This window comes from Vanessa atalanta, chromosome 4 (genome assembly GCF_905147765.1).
Source record: "Vanessa atalanta chromosome 4, ilVanAtal1.2, whole genome shotgun sequence".
Lineage (NCBI taxonomy): Eukaryota > Metazoa > Arthropoda > Insecta > Lepidoptera > Nymphalidae > Vanessa > Vanessa atalanta.
The window spans coordinates 6,333,228-6,350,275 of NC_061874.1; the positions used below are offsets into that span (position 1 = coordinate 6,333,228).

General features: G+C 31.9%; 1 protein-coding gene across 2 annotated transcripts; it reads left to right on the forward strand.

Annotated features, from left to right (window-relative positions):
- The first annotated feature begins 1,468 nt into the window (after window positions 1–1,468).
- LOC125077621 lies at window positions 1,469–16,823 on the forward strand. 2 transcript variants are annotated; one of them, XM_047689600.1, is made up of 8 exons: window positions 1,509–1,590; window positions 14,646–14,768; window positions 14,947–15,143; window positions 15,233–15,381; window positions 15,650–15,795; window positions 15,887–16,140; window positions 16,233–16,385; window positions 16,493–16,823. In XM_047689600.1, exons 1-8 carry the CDS (start codon window positions 1,524–1,526, stop codon window positions 16,742–16,744), a joined length of 1,341 nt encoding a protein of 446 aa, XP_047545556.1. In that variant the 5' UTR covers window positions 1,509–1,523; the 3' UTR covers window positions 16,745–16,823. The 2 variants fall into 2 exon arrangements, with proteins under 2 accessions (XP_047545557.1, XP_047545556.1); XM_047689601.1 differs by lacking the exons at window positions 14,646–14,768; window positions 14,947–15,143; window positions 15,233–15,381; ... (2 more) ...; window positions 16,233–16,385; window positions 16,493–16,823 and adding exons at window positions 1,802–1,998; window positions 2,078–2,226; window positions 2,309–2,454; ... (1 more) ...; window positions 3,152–3,304; window positions 3,409–3,754 and having other exon boundaries at window positions 1,469–1,713.
- Window positions 16,824–17,048: the final 225 nt, after the last annotated feature.

Genomic DNA, 17,048 nt, shown 5'->3' on the forward strand with positions numbered 1-17,048 from the left:
ACATAACGACGAAAATTCCAAGATTAATAAAATGTAATACGAGCCACGATTAAAAGCCTGTCAAGTTTAAACAAAAGCAAAGAACATTGAACTTATTGACTCTCTGTTTTTTGATCATTTGTTTACGTTAAAAATATGCCAATGTTTATTTATTTATTCTTGATTGCACGATTCTTTATTACTTAAAACATTTTTTTTACATATAGATTAAACAAAAGTTGCATGAATGCAACAGGTGTCATGAAATGTTATGCATATCTTAAGAATAATTTATTTATCCGATACTATTATTAAAAAAATATTGATAGCACGACAGGGTAAAATGTCAAATCTTCTATATTAATAATTTCGTGCAGGTCTACAATAGACTTGATCGAAACATATTAGAATGGGTGACCATGTTTGACGTTTACGGGTGCATTCAGAAAGTGTTTTCCAAATAATAACTTCGTGCAAGGGTACGGTAGACCCGATGGAAGCTTATCCACAATAAATTATAGCTCAACATTTATGAAAATGTTATATGAAAAATAAAGGATGAACTGTATTTATTCAGTTTTAATTATTTTACCCAAGCGAGGCCGCGCTTTCATCTAGTGTATATTAAATAGGATTATAAGTAATTATTATTTAGTAATAATTGATTTATTATCATGTATTTTTTTTTATAAGACTATTTTTTTAAATAATAAAATAACATCCGACAGCAATTTCCATATATTTAATTGTAATATGAAACGCAGTCTTTATTAATTCAGGCAAGCACTACCAAGTTTTCAAGTGAAACCTGTATACGCCGAGAGAAAATCCTTTTACTCCACGACCACTACTACACTACGGCGCCCCTCTGAAAAAATCGACATCTCCATTAGTGTTCATAAAATATGATATGTCTAGCGTGAAATAAAGGAACTATTCATCGACGGAAATCGAAAACCTTAGCAATTACACGCATTCCATTTGTGACTCCATCTTTATTTTAAACCGCAATGTCGTGATATTCTTTCATAAGAAGTGCAATTACCTTTTTTTATATGTTTTATATATTACGTCTAGTGTTACTTTTGTTGGATTAAAATTCAAGTTATTAATTGTTGATAACGATTTTCATATTTTGTTGAAATTTATATATTTAAAGTGTCACTTATGTATAAAATAAAATCGAAACAATAAAATTCCAATTATAATTTAAACAAGTTAAAGCTCATTTTTGTTGATCTCTTTAGCATAAATTAATACTTTGGGCAAAAAAAAATCGTATCGAAATGCAATGAAAAATAATTTATAAATTACACCCATTTTGAAATCAAAAGCTTTAAACTTTATCATAATACTTAAAATGTTTTATTTAAAAAATAATCTTCTTTATCTTGTTCCCGATGAAATAGATTTGTTTTTTTATATGTTTTGGAAAGATATGGATATCGTATAAATATCAAATGAAAAGATGATGTCAGTGACACTGTTCCACATAAGTTGCCGACGGGCCTTTGTTTTTGGTCGTCGCAACGAAAAACTGTACGATGTTTCGCTTGATCCTTGCGATCACATCTGTCACCTTGGCCGTGAGCGCCATTCCAGCCACGCTACCACACCCTTCGGAATTAGCCTTCAGATTAGGCGAAGAAGAGTTTGAAGACTACCTGGATAAGTGGCTTGAGATTGAAGAACAGAATTGGCTTAATGTATCAGCAACAGTTACAACACGCAATGGTAAATAAACGCCAAATAACTAGGCTTTTGTAAAGATACTTAAAATTTGTAATTTGATTTGATCCATTATTTATTTTACTATTTATAGCTTGCACTTTGCGGGTTAACGGCGACTTTGGACAGCCACAACCAGTCTATATCCATAGATCAAGAAATACTTTTCTGACTCCAAATGGAAACAGTGGTCAAATCCGCCTTAATGCTAATGAAGAAGTCATCGTATCATGTCCAGGACCGAGCCGGCTCATTCGTCATCCAAATATTATTGCAAATGTTCAAACTGCTGTAAGATTTTTTTTAAGCTTGAGTTATGTGTACTATAGAGTGATCAGAATCATGATGTAATAACTTTCCTTTTAATTAGACTGCTAGATGCATTAGCAATAACCTCGTATCAGGCGCGGGATGGTTAAATGGGAATCGGGCCTTTGGACAATTGACGTGCTCAAATCACCCTTTCTATGAAGCCCAGCAAACAAACCAAAGATGTTTCAATAACCACGTTGTTATTAGGTATCTATTTTCAAGATATTACAGTACATACAATACAGATTGTAAGTCGAATATCTTTTTATATCATTTAAATGACTTGCAGGACAGGATTTATTGTTAACAATGTCTTTCACACTGTATATTGGTCTTGCTTCGACCGAAACCGAATGGAGGTTTTGTACGTTTGGTATAACCAAAACCCCACTAATGCTGTTCACCAAACCGGTGTTGACAGGCCAAGCTGGCTACGTAAGTAATAGACATTGAGACATTTTATAAATAGTCTTATTGTATTGAAATAGAAATTTTAACAACTGCTGTTTTTTTCAGCTGGTGCATTCTTTCCCGGTGTTAACATAAACAATGTCTACACACAAAATAACCAACGAAACGTCATTGGAAGATTGGTAGGAACCAATATGGTTGGCCGATACATCACTGCGACTCAGTTCTTAGCCCGTGGTCACCTCACTGCTAAAAGTGATCACGTGTTTGCTTCTGCACAAAGGTCTACTTTCTTCTTTATTAACGCTGCACCACAATGGCAACCATTCAATGCTGGTAACTGGAACAACCTTGAGCAGGTATTATTGTGTGAATTCTTACTACAATCTTAGTAACAATTTATATGCTAATTTTTTTGAATTGATTTAAGGATTTTTTTTTTATCTTCAGTTCAAGCGACGTTTTTCTTTCTCTCTAAAACGGTTGCATATATTATTATTAAAACTTATTTGATTTATTGTTTTAATTCAATCGGGATTATTAAATAACAATTTTATCATTTTCATTTAATTATTCTTAAACGTTTTTGATTTATTGCACTGTGTCTTTTAATTAAGAAAATGCAATTTTTTTATAGCTTACTTAAACAGTTTTAACGAAAAGACGTAATGCATTAACAATGCTATAAAAATAATAATAAGGTTTTTCTCTATGTTCATAGAATCTTCGGAGAAGAATTGGCGCAGCTGGATACAATGCTGTCATCTATACTGGTACCTTCGGTGTGACACAACTCCGTGATGGTAATGGACGTTTTGTAAATATTTTCTTGGAGACTAACAACCGAGTACCGGTACCTCAATACTTCTACAAGGTATGTATTATTCAATTTTTTTCAATCACGTCCATATTCAAATTTGTATATTTATTATTGGGTAATAAAATTTTGTACTAAACAAAATTACATATTTATTACAGGTCGCTTATGACGCATCGAGACGCCGCGGTACCGCCTTTATAAGTATCAATAACCCTTATTATTCTCTTGCTGAGGCTAGAGGATTACAATTCTGCACGGATAGATGTCGTAATAATGCAGCTTTTAACTGGATCAACTGGCAGCCTGATCGTGTGGACATCGGCTACAGTTTCTGCTGCACGATCGCTGACTTCAGACGTCGTATTGCTCACATTCCAAACTTCGATGCATCTAACGGTCTTCTTTCTTAAATACTTACGGAAAAGACATATGTATAACTAAGAACACATATGGTTACCATTTACCAAAGGAACAATAAAGTACAATAAAAATATAAAATCTAGTCTCTAAATTACTTTTTAATAAAATCAATTATATTTCTTATCAATTGAATATTTTTATTTTATGTTCATATTTGCGTTTGAGATTTCCTTATCATGTAATTATAAATTGAAGTAAAAATTAAGACCTTACAACTTTATCAAAAACATTCGTTGTACATGGGATGAGTGATGGTTGGATTATGTATCAACTTAGTCTTTGGATTATCAATTAAATAGTTATTATTGAGATAAGTTAATCTTTTCAATATATTTTTAAATTAAATTGATTGCTGCCTACAAACTGTTCTGAATCACTATTTATATATAAATAGTTGTCGCCCGCGGCTTCGCTCGCTAGGGGTTGGTTGTCATGTGTTAATCAAATATGCAGCGTATGTCCTTCCTTGGAGTTCAAGTTTGCTTTATACCAAATTTCGTCAAATTCAACATTCATTGGTTTCATTGGTTCATTGGTTTGGCAGTTAAAGAGCGACAGATAGACAGACAGAGTTATATAATTTATATATAATATCTGAAATATTTTTGTTTTTACATTATACATGCCATGACTATTGTTGAGTTATTATCGTGAACTAAACTTAAAAGTATATTCTGTATGACTTGGTCTCGTGGCTTACTTATAAGGTGGCTAGTCTTTCACTACAGGGATACGGAGCGAAATTTGAACTGATTTTCTGAATATTAGATGTTGCCATCCTATGAGAGTGCGGGTATAGTTAGCTCATCTACGTAATACGCACACACTATAATATCCCCCTATGCAGTGCTATTCTCCGATAAGATTTGCCGCACCGACCTCATATATCGCAAAATCATATAATCTTCTGACGGATTTCGGCCTTTGAACCTTGATTCCTTGTCTAGTTTGAGCGAGTTCATATTAATGCCATCATAGTCATGGAAATTACTCTAATGTAATGAATTATTTTGAGTGGCTTTACTACATCTATATTGTGTATTCTGTTTTTTCAGATGTTTGTGATAAAATGTTTTAATCAAACTTAACAAAACGATCGTTTCTTGTCTATTTTAAATAGAAATATGAATCTATACATTGTAAACAACAATATAAAATTTAAAATCCAGCTGAATTTCGTTCGACGATTTATGTATGTTTTATGTTATTTATATTTATGTATGTATGTATACATATTTATTTCTGCCCAACTTGATAGCAGATGTTTGACAATAAATACCTAAGTTTAATGCGTCTATATTAAATAAAGATTTTGACTTTTAGTAAATATATGTCTGTCTTGTGTACTTATTTTTTATTAGCAGAGCGTAAATGTCCCACTGCTTGAATAAAGGCCTCCTCTCCCTTCGAGGAGAGGGTTTCGAGCATATTCCACCACGCTGCTCCGATGCGGGTTGGCGGAATACACATGTGGCAGAATTTCGTTGAAACACCGCCGAGCCCGAGATGAATTATAAACACAAATTAAGCACGTGAAATTTCAGTGGTGCCTGCCTGGGTTTGAACCCGAAATCATCGGTTAAGATGCACGCGTTCTAACCACTGGGCCATCTCGGCTTGTGTACTTAATTGTAGGTAACTGACTCCAGTCGCTGGTGCGAGAGCACTTCGAGCGCCTTATCCCCTGGATCGAAAAGGTAAAGGTCATGCACAGACTGCTGTAACGTCATAATTCTTCTATTAATATTTGGAATGATTAATATTTCTTAAAATACCAATGTCAATGGATTTTGACTTGCCTTCACACAACACACACATGATGAAGACACACTTCACCATTTAACTTTCTATATTAGATTTAAAAAAATGTTTACAAAACTTTGTTGTTACTTCCATAATATTTTATTTGTTATTTCATTATCCACAATATAATTATTGTGGATGAACGTCTAGCGCTGTATTTACATCGCCTGGGGCTTATTACCTGGGAATTTAACTGCCAAGAATTAATTTGCTTGAGACCTTTTGCAATATTTTTTTACCACCATATACTTGTTTACCAGAATGAGCTTTTATTTTTTTCATATATAACTTTATACAATAAATTACTTTATGTACACGATTCCAAAAACAGTAACACTGTATATTTATACGGATTGTAGTTATTAAAAGAGATTCTTACCTGAAGTTTGTGAGTTCAAAACAGGACAAGGACTATTGTATTTTCTTATTTATGATTTTGAAATTAGCGATGAAGAAAAAGATCGTGAAACTGATGACAGATGAACGTCTGCATCTAAGCATAGAAGAGAGTTTACGCAGTGGGAAGGCTTTGTGTCTGGATTACCACTCTTTCATTATATATTTTACCGCCAAATAGTAATATTTAATATTGTTGTGTTCAGGTTTAAAGGGAGCTCAGTCAATGTGACTACGGCACAAGAGACATTACATTTTACTTCCAAAGTTAGCAGCGTATTGATGATATGAGGACTGATAAATATTTCTTAAAGTACCAATTAAGAACTTTGTACCCAAGTACTTAAAAGGAGCCTTCACCTGTAGAAGGGTTTTTGCTAAGAGCAACTAAAACTACCAAAATATAATATAAATAACTTATCAATAGTGGCCAACTTACATAAAATTATAATTAATTAACCCTTAACCCTTCCATACAAATCACTCCATCTATAGGTTTTACACCTAAAGATGGAGTGACGAAATATCATACGAAAATCGGTTCTTTTGTTTTTTGAGTTCATTATCAGACACACTGACAGACAGCAGCGGTATGATTTTGTTTTATAATCGTCGTGAATTAACGGGTTTTCTAAACACAAATATTCTTTGAAATCGGACTGTTGCATGCTTATGATTAGCGCATTTAACTGTACAAAAATTAATGTTCTTTACCTTTCGATATAATAAATAAAAGCCCCGTACTTTCTGTTTGTTTTTATTAGCGTTCACGCTAATGTTGGATTTTCATTACATTAGATGGATTGTTTTAAGAAGAAGGCATATTCTTATAGTTTTAAAATCTATTTAACAAATGAGCAATTATTTCAGGGGCTTGGTTCTATTTTTGCAAATAACATTTTGAATGGATTATAATAATAAAAATAGACATAGGGCTACCTTTACCTGTGATACCAATAAAACAAATATGTTATTACACTGTAATTTGTAGCATTTACGGTGCTTCAGAAAAAGTTGAGTAAAATTTTCAAAATAGCCTTGACCTTTGACTTTATTCTTGTAGTTCTGGATTGTTAACATTTAAAATAGCCATTATCTGGTTTTTATAATACACGGTATTTATAACTCTTAGATGTAAATATAAACATTTGAAATATCAGATAAAATATAGAAAAATATTCTTAAGCATAAGCAAGTCAGGCGAAGTGTCCTCTAATGTTCGCTAAAGGTACCCGTAGTACGACGATAACAAAATACATTATTTTAAAACTGTATCTTCGTCTATCATGCTTCGTCTTATGCATTTGTAAGCATCTTCTTATGGAGTTAAATGTTGGTTATTAATTGAACCATCTAACTCTTAACAATAAAAAATTACGCGGCGGGAGTCTTAATAAGATATGATGAATATATGTCACGTTTTAGAATATATTTTTTGTCAAATAAAGGGTATTTAAATGATACGCAATTGTATTTCTATATTAAATTTCGCATGCAAAATGAAACATGTTATAATATATAAATGGCAGCGAAGTTCAAACCGAAATTTTAAATTAAAATTCTAGTAATTTTAGCTCGCCCAGTAGTCGAAATTCGAACATTAATATTTGATGAAAATTTAAAATACAATTTATATTAGATGAATGTGCATGTTTCGCGATATATATTTTTAAATTAATTATAGAAAATCGATCCATAAACAAAGGAGGATAAGGTATTTACCGAACAATTTAATTACATATTCAATGTACATGAAAATTGATTTGAATAAAATAATAAATAAATTGAAACATAATATTTCTCTAACGAAAATATACGGTAAAAAACGTTTGACGTGAAATTTTAAACAATTTATAAATTAGATTCAAAACGAAATTAAGTTGTAAAGAACTTTAATAAAAAGTAAAAATTAAATTTTTCAAAACTTAATTTATTTCACAATAGCTTATTAGAATACTTTTAAAAATGATAAGCTGCAGAAACTTAAAAACATATATGTACCTACTCGTATTATAACAAACATATCTATAGCATGAAACTAAATAATGTCAAGATTCATTGAACACACTTTCATCATGAATAATGCCTCACAATTTTGTTAATAACTAATAAACCTGCTCACGGAGAACTTTATGCAACAAGTTTTGCTTATATTAAAGGTCATAAATTATAATATATACTTAAGAAACGAGCTGATTGCCGCGGCTTCGCCCTCACACAATTAGTTCTTTGATGAAATATTGTAAAGTTTATTTTCTAAATTTATCTTAAAATTTAAAAGTCTAGGTTCGCAGCATCTGTCATCACCTGGTAATATTTGTGGAAACATTATGTATTTGTAGTTTACTCAGTAAATATCAGTCCACTTACACTGCCTAACTCAACCCTTAAATTGAACTTAAGCACTGATTCACAACAATAATAACTAATGCTGTTTAATGGAAGATTATCTGATGAGTGGGTGGTACCTATCCACAAAGCCTTTGTGTAAGCCTGTCTGGATCAGCATCAACTAAAGACCTATGCATACAATTTCAGTATTCTGATGTAGTTGCCACGTTTCTGCAGTGCATCCCAGATATTTGCGGAGTATCAGATATTATGTAGTTTTACTAATTTTTAGTAATTCGTTTTTAATAATGATCATTTTCTGTCGGTGACTATGATAAGTTTGGAAGTCAAAATAGTATTCTGAGCACCTTAGTACCTACTTTTATACCTTTGATATATACATAAAATATTGTGTATAAATTTTATTGAAATACTTTCAAACCTTCTGCTTAGGTTATAATAATATATAATAATAACGGAACATACTTACTTAAAACATTGCATACTTCTTTTATTTAATATTTATTATACAATTCTCACGCATTTAATAAAATATAAATACTGTTATAACATAGGGGAATAGCGACTGGTTCATTAATCTAGCATTTGTAAATGTTTAAAAGAGTAATTACTGAGTTTCTTGTCTCATTTCCTCGGTAAAATTAACATTCTGAAGCGGCAAAAAATGCTTGTATAAAAATAGACTCTCTATTTGAATAATAAGCGAGTATTATTTAAATTTTGATACCCAACATAAAAATCTTTATGAGCTTACATATAATTTGTATTAAGCGTCGTATTATTTTTACTAATTACAAAAGGTCGTTAAAGCTAATCTGTACTAATATTATAAATACGATAGTAACTCTATGTGTCTGTTGCGCTTTCACCACTAATCCGAATTTGGTGAAATTTCTTGTGAAGCAAGTTTCAACCCTTAGACGTAGGCTAATTTTTTATATCTACCGGTCGGAGCCGCGTTCCAAAGCTAGTAAATTATATTTAAATAAATACAAAACAAAATCTTTAAATAGATACACTTTTTTCTTTTTACAAAAAGCTAAACATTTTCAGCGAAACGGCCAATATCACTTTGTAAGTTTGAATTACTTTGTTGAATTTTTATAACAGGGAATGTTTTGTAACATATTGTTTTAAAGTTTATTTTTAAATGTGTTTTTACTGCATGAGAATTATTTTATGCAAGTTATTATTATTATTATAGAATTAATGATTACACATACTTACTTTTTAAAATCTGTACCATCTCACAATATATAATGATGGTATATGAATACCATTTTGCCAAAATATCTAGCTTCTTTAAATTTTTGCTTTTCAGTTTAAACTCAAACAAACAAATAAAATAGTATTGTCAGTCGTAGAATCAAACTTTTATTGTCTTTAAAATTTTTAATAGTTTTGTAGAGCGACGCTTCACAAAACGTATGAAAAATATTTAAATTATTTGCTGTTACATTCTGAAATAATAAATTGAAATTAAAATGAAAGAGAATTCGTTTGATACAAAATATTCAACATTAAAACTTTAATTAACATAGAAGTACACTTGTATATAAATTGTTTTCGATCTCGAATGCTACAATTATGTGTACACTCAAGTTTTCAGCTAGTGAACTAAACAATTACAAACAATAATACAATTAATACAAACTACTCGTTAATGCTTACCTACTTCGTTTATAATTTATTTTGTAGCCTGCGTCTAATTAAGATTGTCTCTGGCGAAGTAAAACGACAGTTCATTTGGCTTTGTTTACAGGCTATGTCTCTTGGCACGCTTCAATTATTAATTGGTCTGCGGTAAAAGAAGAATGTATATAATTAAAGATTTCTGTTAGTGCAATACTAAAGCCTATTGAAATTTACAGGCAGTTGCAGTATGTTGGTCATTTATAACCAGTAACATGCAAATCCAATATAATAAGGCATGTGATGTTATATCGGCTGTCGTAGAGGTATCGTGTGTCAATAATGTTTGAGAAGGTACACAAGATGGATTGAATATTTGAATGCATCTTTAGCTTGGTTTTCAAGGTTAAACGGAAAAACCGATTTAATCAAAATTAAAATTATATATAGTGAAAAATTATTTTTTCTAGATGAAGACCGTCAGTCGGAAATCTTACCTCAAGAATTGTTTACATAAGTATATCAAAGAGTTTTAGAATTCGGCCTCGATGGGATCTACATAGTAGAATACATAGGGAGGGGGAATGAAATATATTAAGTATTATTAATATTTAAAGATAGTGTGTAAATTAATGGGATGTTATTGATAGTGTTTGTGTTAAACCCAAAAACGAAATGGTATCAATCAAATTGAACGCAGGTAGTAGACACACAAAATCTGAATTAGAAATTTCCATTTTATTTGAAATATTTTTTGATAATGGATCTAATAAAATAAAATTTCATTTACATTAGATGCAGCTAGATTATTAAATAATAATGTTTCTAAATGCGTTATTTTTCATTTGAAAAAGTCTCTGCAATAGATATCATAAAAGTATTTAAAACCCTCAATTTAAAAAACTAACGACATTTAGAGCATTTCGGTAAAATTTATTGGTATATGTATGTATGTATGTATATAAGCAGTACTTTTTTACAAGAGTTTGGACTCGGGTTCATTTCCTTGTTAAAATGTAGTAAAAAATATTTTCTTCTTCAATGTCATCTTTCTTCTAATTCTTCTTCTCAATCTATCAACTGCTTGTGCATTCCGGTACAAATACTATTTTTCATAGTGATCAATTCGGGTTTACAAGAGGTCACTCGACAACTGATGCAGGAATAGCACTTCTCAAATATATTTACAATCCATGGGAAAAATCACAGACTGTTAACGGAGTATTCTGTGATTTGATTGTGTAGAACACGACACGCTTCTTTATAAGCTCAAATGCTACGGTATTTAAGGTAATCTCTTCATCTCATTGCTCCATACTTAAGTCAAAGAGTCCAATAAATTTTCGTTAATGGAATAAAGTCTTGTGGATCTACGTTAAAAATGGGTGTTCCACAAGGATCAATTTTTTATCCTTTTCTATTTCTAGTATAAATAAATGACCTTCCTTTCTATGTTAAAGGTATTTGTGATATAGTAGTAGCAGCCCGTAAATGTCCCACTGCTGGGATAAAGGCCTCCTCTCCCTTTGAGGAGAAGGTTTGGAGCATATTCCACCACGCTGCTCCAATGCGGGTTGGCGGAATACACATGTGGCAGAATTTCATTGAAATTAGACACATGAAGGTTTCCTCACGATATTTTGCTTCACCGCCGAGCACGAGATGAATTATAAACACAAATTAAGCACATGAAATTTCAGTGGTGCCTGCCTGGGTTTGAACCCGAAATCATCGGTTAAGATGCACGCGTTCTAACCACTGGGCCATCTCGGCTCATCGGATATAGTGTTGTTTGCTAACTATATTTCACTGATTTTTAAAGTCGACAGGAAAAAACTGACTATGACGATGTGAACAGTGCATTATCACAGATACACGATTGGTTCAATGTACATAATTTAGTTTTAAATGCTCAAAAAACAAAATGTGCTAAAAACAATCGCTTAACAAAAAAGTAAAATATTTTATTGACCTTGGGGGTTTTTACACGATACACAGATATCGCGACACTACATCAAAATCGATAGCTCTATATCTCCACAATGGGCTACTGTGAGCTTGGCTCGTCGCTCGTTTTACAATTAACATTAAAAAAATATAAACTTTTTAAAAAAATATGTTATTAATTTATGAAACCTTTACAGTTATAGAATACGTTATGAAAATATGGAAAGGGGAAAATAAATGTCAGCTAAATTTCAAATACATATGTTTATACTTATTTATTATAATAGCTGAATCCATAGGGATATAATATGTATGTAGGATCGGTGATCAGAAATGGATTAAAACCTTCGTCTTCGGACGACATAGTGTAGCTGTATGTGTTTCGAGAAAATCACTGCATATTCAAATAGCCACAAAAGTCATAAATAATCACCATAAGTGACCAAACACTGAGCGTTGTAACACTGAGCAGCAGTAGGAAGGTAGTGGCGCGGCCAACGTTCACTGAAAATACGAAACTTGAATATACGACCACACACCCAGCCTTTGCATAGCGCCACTTTTGACATTTGTGTTCCATTTCCAGGGATAAAAAATAGAGTGACAATACTATTTGTATATTTTTTTAAAGTATTTGTATTGTTATTATTTATTAATAATATATTTACGCAATAGTAGGACTTTGTGCAACTCCATCTCGGTAGGTACAGGTAGTACCTTATCATATATCCTACCGCCAAGCATCACAGCTTAGTGACGCTATAGAGGCCATTAGGGTCAAAAGCATAATCACTTCGAAAAAAAAAATTGTTAATGTTAGGAGTGACTAATATATTTACAGTGCCAATGTCTACGGGCAATAGGCCAATCAGGGACCCTAAGTGGCCCAAAGCCATATAAAAAAACAGGATAATTACTTAATATACACATGACTGTTTCTGTATTTTGTCTTTTCCTAAAAATCTTAATTGAAGTTCCCTGGAAGAGATCACCGTAAGTGATAAATAATTATCAAGTGTCTCTTCATAGTTTACCTTGCAATTAACCGGCTTTTCTTTATTTACAAAAATATATTATTAAATATTTCGTGCATGTATATATTAATAATAAATAAATATAAACTAACTAGCAAGTAATTTTGATAAAGGATTAGCACGTCAATATTTATTTGTCGTGTGTAATCGATTGAGATATGATTTAGATATAACATTATAATTGGAATTTACATTCAAAGATTTGATATGAGAAATAATCTTTTCTTAATTGCTATATAGATAAAATATTTAATTTTAATTATTTATAATGTTATTATATGATTGACTTTTTGGAATTCTAATGTTTTTTACAACAAAAGTAGCTTAGACTTTAGAAAAACTTGCGCTGCTTCTACAGTTCATCGTTTGTTTGTGTTATTTCAAAAATAAGCTCTAATCTGTTTTTAGGCCATACTAATCCCTTCGTAATTATGATTCTCGATTGCAAAGTTAATAGAAGAAAACAACTAAAAAGAGCGGCGATATCCACCTGATCGCTTCTGGTCACAAAGGCCAACCTCAACGGATGCACAGATTACAGTATTTGAGTGTTTGCGTAAACACTGAATTTTCCTTCACTCCATAATACGATCCGAACAATTGAAGCAACGAAGTAGTCACAGTAACAACCTGTAAATGTTCCACTCCCAGCCTTCTCACCAATTTAGGACAAGGTTAGAAGCTTCAATGCGGATTGGAGGATAAACATGTGACAGGCAATCAGTATACACCCGAAGTTTTTCTCATGATTGTTTCCTTCAACCGCGATATTCTATCCGCTGCTTTTCTATCGTGTATCTACTTAATTTTTAAAACACGACATTTTTGAAAATTTATATAAGTGTTGATTGATTCAAATGAATAGCTTTATCATTATTGGTATATGTGCAATGATTACTTGTTTATGATTGTTTGATTAATACCTTAAGATATTAAAAAAACAAATTATATACTTATAGTGTAAATGAAGTATTTATGAAATTGATGAAAAATATATATATTTTTAATAAATATAACTAGGTATGAAATAAACACAGCAGTAGAATGACAGCTACCACTTTAATACAACCCAGATGAGAAACAGACGATATAGGATATATTTAAGCTTAACGACAAATTTTGATTATTGTTGACTAATTATGTAGTACCATACTCAACACACGATTACTCTAATGTCATTAAAGTTATGTAACAAATGCTGAGTCATTTCATCATCTTCGCAGCTATTTTATAAGAGACTGATAAAACGCATTATATGAAACCTTTATTAATTATATTAAACATCGAAAGTAATGTTAATGGATAGAAGATATGCAAGGATAAAAGTTTCTTTCTCCTCTTATATATCTTTCGTCAACGTTTGTTGACGAACTTACGTCTTATATGTAAACACACATAATTATTAAAAACAGATTACATACAATATGTATCAGACCTTTAAATCACAGAACTTTAGGTTTATTTTAAAATGTCTAGTGTCTAGTGAGACTAGAAATCGTATGATTAAAGGAGCGCCTTCTATCTTCAACTTAAAGACGGAATTTAATTCAAACTGGTTTTCAAAACAAAGCTTTATCATAATCAACAACTATGATGTTATACTTAAAATAATCTCTTTATCGTCCCAAATCTCGAGATTTTTTTCTATTTGCTAAAAAAGATATGGATATCGTATAAATATCATATGAAAAGGTGTGTCAGTGACACTGTTCCACACAAGTTGCCGAAGGGCCTTTGTTTCTGGTCGTCGCAACGGACAACTGTTCAACGATGTTTCGCCTAATCCTTGCGATCGTATCAGCCACTTTTCACAGATCCTGCACTTTTAGCTTTCAAATTAGGCGAAGAAGAGTTTGAAAACTATCTTGATAAATGGCTTGAGATTGAAGAACGCAACTGGGTTAATATAACGTCAACAGCTACAACACGCAGTGGTAAATACTCGTATACTAATAACGCAATGTTTTAGCTTTATGTCATAAAAGTTAACTTTTGCAAATATAATATAAATAATCAAGTATTGTGAAGATAGTTTTTATTGCTTTGGTGTTAAGAATATTAAAATATTCTTGGTGTTTTAGCCATTATTATTATTTCCTGTTTTGGTTATAGGATGCACTTTTCAAGTCAATGGAGATCTTGGACAGCCTCAGCCAATTTATATCCATAGATCAAGAAATACTTTCTTGGCACCTACGGGAAATAGTGGTCGAATCCATCTTAACACAAACGAAGAAGTCATCGTATCATGTCCAGGAACGAATCGACTCATAGTTCATCCCAACATACTATCAAATGTTCAAACCGCTGTAAGATATTTTTTCTGCGCTTCGAATTGTAGGTTTTTTTATACAATATTTGAAGTGTATTTAATTATTTTACCATGTTTTGTATTTAGACTGTAAGATGCGTGAGCAATAATCTCGTGTCAGGCGCGGGATGGTTAAATGGGAATCGGGCTTTCGGACAATTGACGTGCTCAAATCATCCTTTCTATGAAGCCCAGCAAACGAACGAAAGATGTTTCAATAACAACATTGTCATTAGGTATCCGTATTAAGTTAATATTAATATACCTATATAGTTTTATTTTGTATGTCATCTAAATAAGATGACTGGCAAATGGACCAACAGTGTCCACCACTGCCTGTAAACATTGGTACTTAAAGAAATATTAACCTTGCAAGCGAAACACAACAGTAATAAGTACTACTGTTTGGCGGTAAAATATATGATATGTAGGTGGTTCGACGATCTCGCACAAAGCCCTATCACCAATTTGAATATTTTTTTATATTATATAAACTGCTTGCAGATCTGGATTTATTGTTAACAATGTCTTTTACACTGTATATTGGTCCTGCTATGATCAAAACCGAATGGAAGTCTTATACGTTTGGTATAACCAAAACCCCACCAACGCTGTTCATCAAACTGGTGTCGACAGACCAAGCTGGCTTGGTAAGTTAGAGATGTTTAAGTACTGTACAAAAATGATTATATTTATCAAGCTATGAATCATAATAACAGTTTTTTTTTATTATTATTTAAGCGGGCTCGTTCTTTCCTGGTGTGGATATAAATAATATCTACACACAAAATAACCAACGAAATATCATTGGAAGATTGGTAGGAACTGACATGGTTAATCGATACATCACTACGACTCAGTTCTTAGCCCGTGGTCACCTTACAGCTAAAAGTGACCATGTATTTGCGTCTGCACAGCGGTCTACTTTCTTTTTTATTAACGCCGCACCACAATGGCAACCATTCAACGCTGGTAACTGGAACAACCTTGAGCAGGTATTTTTGTGTGAATTCTTACTTGCACCTACAAACAATCTTAGTAAAAATTTGTTTTGGAGCCTATTTTATTTTATACTGAATCTACCTAGAACCTTCGGAGAAGAATTGGCGTAGCTGGATACAATACTGTCATCTACACTGGTACTTTCGGTGTGACACAACTCCGGGATAGCAATGGACGTTTTATAAACATTTTCTTGGAACCCAATAATAGGGTACCAGTACCTCAATACTTCTATAAGGCAAGTATTATACATATGAATCATATATAGGGTATATTTGTTTATTAATGACTCACACTATATTAATTTAATTATATTTCGTACTAAATATAATCTACATATTTCAGGTCGTCTACGATGCATCTAGACGCCGTGGTACCGCCTTCATAAGTATCAATAACCCTTATTATTCACTTGCCGAGGCTCGAGGATTACAATTCTGTACGGACAGATGTCGCAATAATGCAGCGTTCAACTGGATCAACTGGCAGCCTGATCGGGTGGACATCGGCTATAGCTTCTGCTGCACGATCTCTGATTTCAGAAATCGTGTTGGCCACATTCCAAACTTCGACGCATCTAATGGTCTTCTTTCTTAAATACTAACGGAAAGGATATTCATATAACCGAAAATAAATCTAGTCTATAGTATTTTTTAAGGAAATCAAAATTATTTCCATCAATTTATTATTTATATTTTTATATGAAAATTAGTTAATACTTTTATATGAACGACTTCTTTATTATTTAATTATAATTTGGAGCTGAAATCAAAAACTTATAGCAAATAGATTCTTTATACATGATATGTATGATTGTATGATTATGTGTTGCCTATATCTTTGTAAAAATAGCCTTCTTTCTTATATTTAATTAAGACAAAGGTCCAAATAAGCGGTGGTA

What these genes read in the sequence shown, in the direction of transcription:
- LOC125077621 (XM_047689601.1), top strand. Translation starts at nt 1,524, where the DNA reads ATGTTTCGCTTGATCCTTGCGATCACATCTGTCACCTTGGCCGTGAGC. An exon ending in AACAGTTACAACACGCAATG is followed by an intron (nt 1,714 to 1,801) that starts GTAAATAAACGC and finishes TACTATTTATAG; the next exon opens with CTTGCACTTTGCGGGTTAAC. An exon ending in TGACAGGCCAAGCTGGCTAC is followed by an intron (nt 2,455 to 2,535) that starts GTAAGTAATAGA and finishes TGTTTTTTTCAG; the next exon opens with CTGGTGCATTCTTTCCCGGT.